The sequence below is a fragment of the Vitis riparia genome, chromosome 18 (assembly GCF_004353265.1).
Source record: "Vitis riparia cultivar Riparia Gloire de Montpellier isolate 1030 chromosome 18, EGFV_Vit.rip_1.0, whole genome shotgun sequence".
In the NCBI taxonomy this organism is placed as follows: Eukaryota; Viridiplantae; Streptophyta; class Magnoliopsida; order Vitales; family Vitaceae; genus Vitis; species Vitis riparia.
In genome coordinates this window covers 25987755-25993754 of record NC_048448.1, presented here as the reverse complement: position 1 = coordinate 25993754, position 6000 = coordinate 25987755, and the positions used below count along the sequence as shown (strand labels likewise).

Here is a 6000-nt window from a genome sequence, read left to right as displayed (position 1 = left end):
AAAGCTCTAAAATTTCTTATATATTATAACACTAATTTTTATTTAAAAAATAAAAAATATATTCAAAGGAACAATTAAGAAGATTTATTGAGTGGTATTGACTATTGATATGATAAATATATAGTTTTTTTTGGTAATTATCTTCTAATTTTGCTATTGTTTTTAGAATATTTTTAATCTAATAAAAAACTAATTGCGGGGTGGTATTTAGTTCATCAAAATTGCTAAAATTTAAAATATAGAAACAAGAATTCGGCACCCAGTTGGGACGCTAACTGAGGCTTCAAGCCTGCAACTTTAAAAACAGAAGTGGAAGAAATGGTGGAGAATCATTGAACCCTAGAAATCCTTTAGAATGCATTGGAGGGTTTAACATCGAAAAAGCTATGCTTGAAAAGCTTTTAGGATGTATTCGAGGCTAGCATTTCTCTTGCTTTCCTCCCCATTTAAACCAAGGCTTTCACGCCCGCCTACTCTTTCTTTCCTCTCTTCTCTCCCCACTCCTTCTTCCTTCATTCGCCGCCGGGGACTTTGCGGATACGCCGCCGAGCAGTTCTCCGATGATGAGTACGACTGCGATTTTGAGAGCCATAAGGTTTGCAGATGATGCCCCTGTTTGGTTCCCGATGAAACTCTTAGAAAATAAGTACACTAAGTTACGACCCAATAGAGACAATGGAAACCGCAATTTCACTGAACCTGTTGCAACTGTTTGGCTTAGTTTAAATTTGACACGAGTTTTGTGAGATTTATTTATTTATTTTTGGTTTCTTTTCCTCGATTCTCTCGGGAGCCAAACGGATTATTGCAAGTTGGGTCGTCAAATGCTTTATCCTTCATTTGGTTGCACCTGGTGGACTATGGAAAAAAAAGTGGAAATTTAAGCTTTTATTTGATTTCCATGCCCCTGTTCGGTTACCGAGAGAATTCAAGGAAAACTAAACCAAAGAAATTCGCCTGATGATCTAAGCCGCATGAATGTTTTCATTTAGCTGGTTGAGGCGGAAATGAAAGGGACATGAGTATTCTGATATTCTATTCCTCTTTCTTTTCCTCAAAATTTTTCTGCGCCTATTGAGCCACAACTATTTGGGACATCGACCTCATATTTGGTTGCACAGAGAAAGACTACAGAAGAAGAATTACATTTTGAGTCTTATTTTTTCAAAGAAAATGAAAACTCAGAATACTTACGTTTGGCTTGCTTGAACATAAGTTTTCTGTTTAATCTCTGCCCTGGAAAATTTAAATTTTAAGACACAGAATCCCTACATTTATGTACATATTGTTTTTGATAGTTTGTGATTTCCTCACTGTGGATTGATCTTGAAGACAGTTATAGCTCTTCATTATGCTAAAGTTGTTGAATTTCTGAGTTTTACTAATATTTTGGTATTGAAACATAGGCTTCATTTATATAACGAACAAAATTTGCTTTGCAAGACCAGCATGTAATTTTCTGTAAACCTATCAAACTAGTCCCATTTACTTTTCAGTTGATGTTTAACATTGATTGATGAAGTTGAAAAGAACTGGGAAATTTGTAAGTTCTAAATCAATGTGTTTGTGGAAGGCATCATCCTCAGTGGCGAACATTGATGAGTGGAAATGGAAACTCAGCCTGCTATCACGCAATGAACAAGATCAAGAGATTGTGTCCAGAGATAAAAAAGATAGGAGAGACTATGAGCAGATTTCTAATCTCGCCAACAGGATGGGTCTTTACAGGTGAGACGTATTTATGCCCTTGTATTTCTTTAATATGTTGATCATATGTCAGGATAGTACGTGAGAACTTATATCCTATTTGTTATACATTCAGTGAAATATATGGAAAAGTGATGGTTGTGAGCAAGGTTCCACTACCCAACTACAGACCAGATCTTGATGATAAACGGCCACAGAGGGAGGTATTAACTTCTAGGAGCTTTTAGAAGACATTTTATTCCATGATATTTGCAAAAAATTGTTATTTTATAGAATAACTGAAACTTGAATGCTCCATTTTCACAGGTAGTTATCCCACTAAGCTTGCAGAGGAGAGTAGAGGGTCTACTTCAGGAACATCTTGATAGAATGCTGTTGAGTTCTGGAAAGGTCAGCGACTGTTCTGATGATGCCAAGGGCAATGGTGGGTTTGAAGATGTGAATCCTGAAGATAATCCAGACTCTCTCCTAGATGGGTCTGTTATGGAAAAGGTTCTTCAGAGGAGGAGTTTGCGAATGCGTAATATGCAGAGGGCTTGGCAGGTATGATACCTTTTCTTTTCTTGCACTAAATTGAATTTTTTATGTGATTTCAAATGAACACAGCCTTGATCAATGTATTTAGATATCGTATTATTTGCCTATACTGATTTGCACTTGACTGTAATTTGGTTCCCGTTTTGGTTTTATTTTTCAGCTCTCATTTTGCACTGTAAGTTAATTACACTCTCTTACTGCTGCCCTTAATAGCAGAGCTTGTTTCTGATGATTCAGGGTGGTGGCAATACTGAATTTCAGCATTTTTTGCCGTTAAGATGATTAGGGTGCTCTTCGATTGGGACCTTGGGCTATAGCAATGCTTTAGAATTGTCATAACGATATATGTAAGCTCATGGAAAGGTTGAATATGCTTTATGGTTGTCTTGGTGTAGATTTGGTGCCAGCTAAAGAAAATGGAAAACTTTGATTTAATGGAAATCTCATGGGAAGGCGTTGAAACCATAGTTAAAACTTAATAATATAAATGTTAGCCCAGAAATAATGGATTGAATGTAAGGAGGCATGTGACTGGCTAAATTATGAGGGAATAACTTAGAAAAGACCAAAAAATTATCTTACGCTTTGTTCAATCTTTTGTTTACTACAATGAAATGTATTGCGTATTTTGATGTATTTGATGTAAGCCTTAGCTGCATTACAAACTTGAAACAATGATTGTGAAGGCTTTCCATTTGAAAACTTGTAAATATTTAATTTTTGGCACACTTCAGACATGGTAAAAACTGAAACTGTAAGGGAAACAAGTTGTGATCTAGTTTTTAGTGAGTTTGATTTGGGTCAGGTTTTTCTGAGTTGGCTGTGACTCTTGAACATGCAACTTTTTTTCCATTTTTTTTGATAGACAAAATAAGCTAATGAAATTACACATGCCTAAAAAGGGACGCACCAAAATACACAGAGAAATATATTCAATTGATAATACAAGCCTGAATTTATCTTTGATCTAGTGATGGAAATTTGTATTAGGGGGGGCATATCCTGCTTTCCTAAACTTGTCTGAAAAACTTAAACTGTAATGTCTGGAGCAAGAAGGGGGTCTATGTTTATTTGCCTCTGCAATTAAATCTGAAGCTCTTAAAACTCATCAAAATCAAAATTTTACCTCCAAGACCTGTTGAAATCCAAATATGTAATGGTACAGCTTTACTTATAAAAAATGAAAAAATGGACAGATTTGTTAAAGTTATACCTTCATCAATGTTTTGTAGAGAATCACTAGATGAATATACGTTAGATAATTGTATTCTTGATTAGTGAAATAGTATTTCTCTCAGATCTCACCACTTGTATCTCTTCACAATACTTGTTTAGTGAAGTAATGATGAAGCATAAATAGCAGAACCTCAAAATTGAAAGAAAAATACTATCTATGATTAATTTATTCTACTTATGTTCACCGAGTGCATTAGGATCTTCTAGACTCTTAGTTTCCCCTTCTGAGACGCTCCTCTCGCTTTCCATCCCATCCCGGAATTCAACTTGTTGAAGAGCTGAATTTCCATTGACTTCCAACCTTCCAAACACGTCTCTATTCCAAACTTTGATTCTTTGCTTCAACTCCTTCAACTTAGTAGCCAGCCTGTAGCTAGCATTCCCTCTCACCACAGTCCCCTGCCACCAACCCCGAATGACGTCCTTAAAGCCATCCACTTTAAGCCACATATTTTCAAACCTAATCGGGGAAGGGCCTCTCCTTAACCCACCACCCTCCAACAGAATGGGAAAGTTGTCTGAAGTGGGTCTAGGTAGCCTGCTCTGGACAATCCCACTGAATTGATCAAGCCAGTTCTGAGTCACTAGGAATCTATCCAGTCTAGCCCACGACTGATTATTCCTACCCCCATTCCAAGTAAGCAAACCCCCTTGCATAGGAAGGTCAAGAAGCTCTAACTCGTCAACAATCTGGGCAAACCCTCTCATCGCACTAGTTAGCCTTCCCTGCCTACTCCTTTCCCTTTGGGAGAGGGTGACGTTGAAGTCACCCCCTAAACACCAGGGATCATCCCAAATGCCTCTGATCGCCCTTAACTCCTCCCACAACCAAACCCTTTCCTCTCTAGACTCCTGTGAAAATCCAAACGAACCCATCCTCCACATTCCTGAATCTACAGGAAATTGAAAATTGACCCACCTCCATCTCAAGCACATTTAGTGTCCTTTTGTCCCAACAGATCAAAATCCCCCCTGCAACTCCAGAAGCATCCAGGGGCACCCCAATCTAAGAACCTTCTAGTGCCCAAGCTTCCCACCACACCCTCCGACATTGCCTGAATTTTTGTCTCCTGGAGACAGAATAAATCAACCCTCTGACTTCTAATAAGGGCTTTAACCACCTTCCTTTTGGAGCTATCATTAACTCCACGAACATTCCAACTCAGAATCCTTAACTTCATTGGACTTCCATGATTTGGCACCCTCTTCCTTGCAAACCAAATTTCTGTTTTTCCCTATTTCGTAGTTAATGGAACATTCCAGTCTTTTTAATTCCCTTTCAAATTTAGATTTCTCCAATAGAGTTTTGCTGTGAATTCTTTCCCTTCTCTTTCTAATTTTCACCAAAAAATCCAAAATATCCTTCTCCAAACCCTCTGTCGGAAATCCCAAGAACTTGCTAAACCTAGCCAAATCACTTTCCTCCCAAGTGACCTCCTCCCAGCCTCTTGCTTCTTGAGGCTTAGTTCGAACTGAGCTCAACTCTGCTCTTCTTTCCTCAATGCAGCCGTTACTTACCTCCATCAACTCCCAACGAGTGATGGTCTCGGCCTCTATAAACCCCGGGGCATTGATCATGCGTAACGGTAGTTCCCCTTGGACTGTCTCACAAACAACCCTAGAATAGTCATAATACTCCCACTCTGGAGTTCGACCGGGAAAAAAAGAGAAAGAAGAAGAGAACCCATAATCCAAAAATCCTTTAGGGTCAAAGACATTCCCATACCTCAAGGCTTCCTCAAGTAAAGCATGGTCAGTCAACGATCTCACCTCGGAGTGGAGATCAGCTTCAATTTGCTTTCGCAAGCCATGCTTCACCTAGAAATTAGTGGAATCTGAATCTGGACACCCCAAGGAGCTTGAGCCCGACAAAGGCCTCCCACCAACTTGGGCTATAGCCTCTAATGGTGGCTGGGACGGGCCTCTACCCTTGTTCGGCCCATACTCCTCAAACAAAGGTTGAGACTCCAGCCCAACCGGCCCAGTCTCCGTTGAAGCAATCAAAATTGGGCTTGGCCCAATGGGCCCAAAAGTTGGACTAAAAGATTCCTCTACTGGGCCCGACTTAGAAAGCCCACCCAGCAACTGCAGACCTCCAAGAAACCAGCCCGATGACCCGTCAAGGCTCCGAGAAGGAACCGAAGGACGCCCTGACCCGCTCGTTTGCCCCTGCGTCCCATCGACAGACTGAACCAGGGCCTCAAGCCTAGAGCCTTCGTCCACCTCCACCACGCGCTTGCCTGCGCGTACAGAGCCCTCACCTCCAACCTCTTCTCCTGCTCCGACTTCCTTCCCGCATTTACCGACCGGATAAAACCTTATTAACGGCCTAACCTCCCACCCTCAAAATTAGCGAGTAACAGACCTCTTCCACCCAAATCTCCACCACGTTAGGGAGCTCCTCGCCGTTTAACTTCACCAAAATCCGAGCCCACTGCAATTCTTCCAACTTCTCCGTTTGGGTGTCGACTGCCAAGAAACCCCCGCATTCCTCCCCTACTCTTCTCAGAATGGCTTGAT

At 40.5% G+C, this 6000-nt stretch overlaps 1 protein-coding gene across 2 annotated transcripts in view; it reads left to right on the top strand.

Annotated features, from left to right (window-relative positions):
- The first annotated feature begins 259 nt into the window (after nucleotides 1-259).
- Nucleotides 260-6000, top strand: part of LOC117905328 (DExH-box ATP-dependent RNA helicase DExH3) — a 97407-nt gene continuing 91666 nt past the window's right edge. Inside the window, exons 1-4 of one of the 2 annotated variants that reach the window (XM_034818238.1) lie at nucleotides 260-595; nucleotides 1574-1728; nucleotides 1823-1910; nucleotides 2014-2250. In XM_034818238.1, coding sequence (XP_034674129.1) covers nucleotides 407-595; nucleotides 1574-1728; nucleotides 1823-1910; nucleotides 2014-2250 — 669 coding nt within the window. In that variant the 5' untranslated portion in view covers nucleotides 260-406. The remainder of the gene's footprint in view (nucleotides 596-1573; nucleotides 1729-1822; nucleotides 1911-2013; nucleotides 2251-6000) is intronic. The other variant, XM_034818239.1, reaches the window with a different exon arrangement.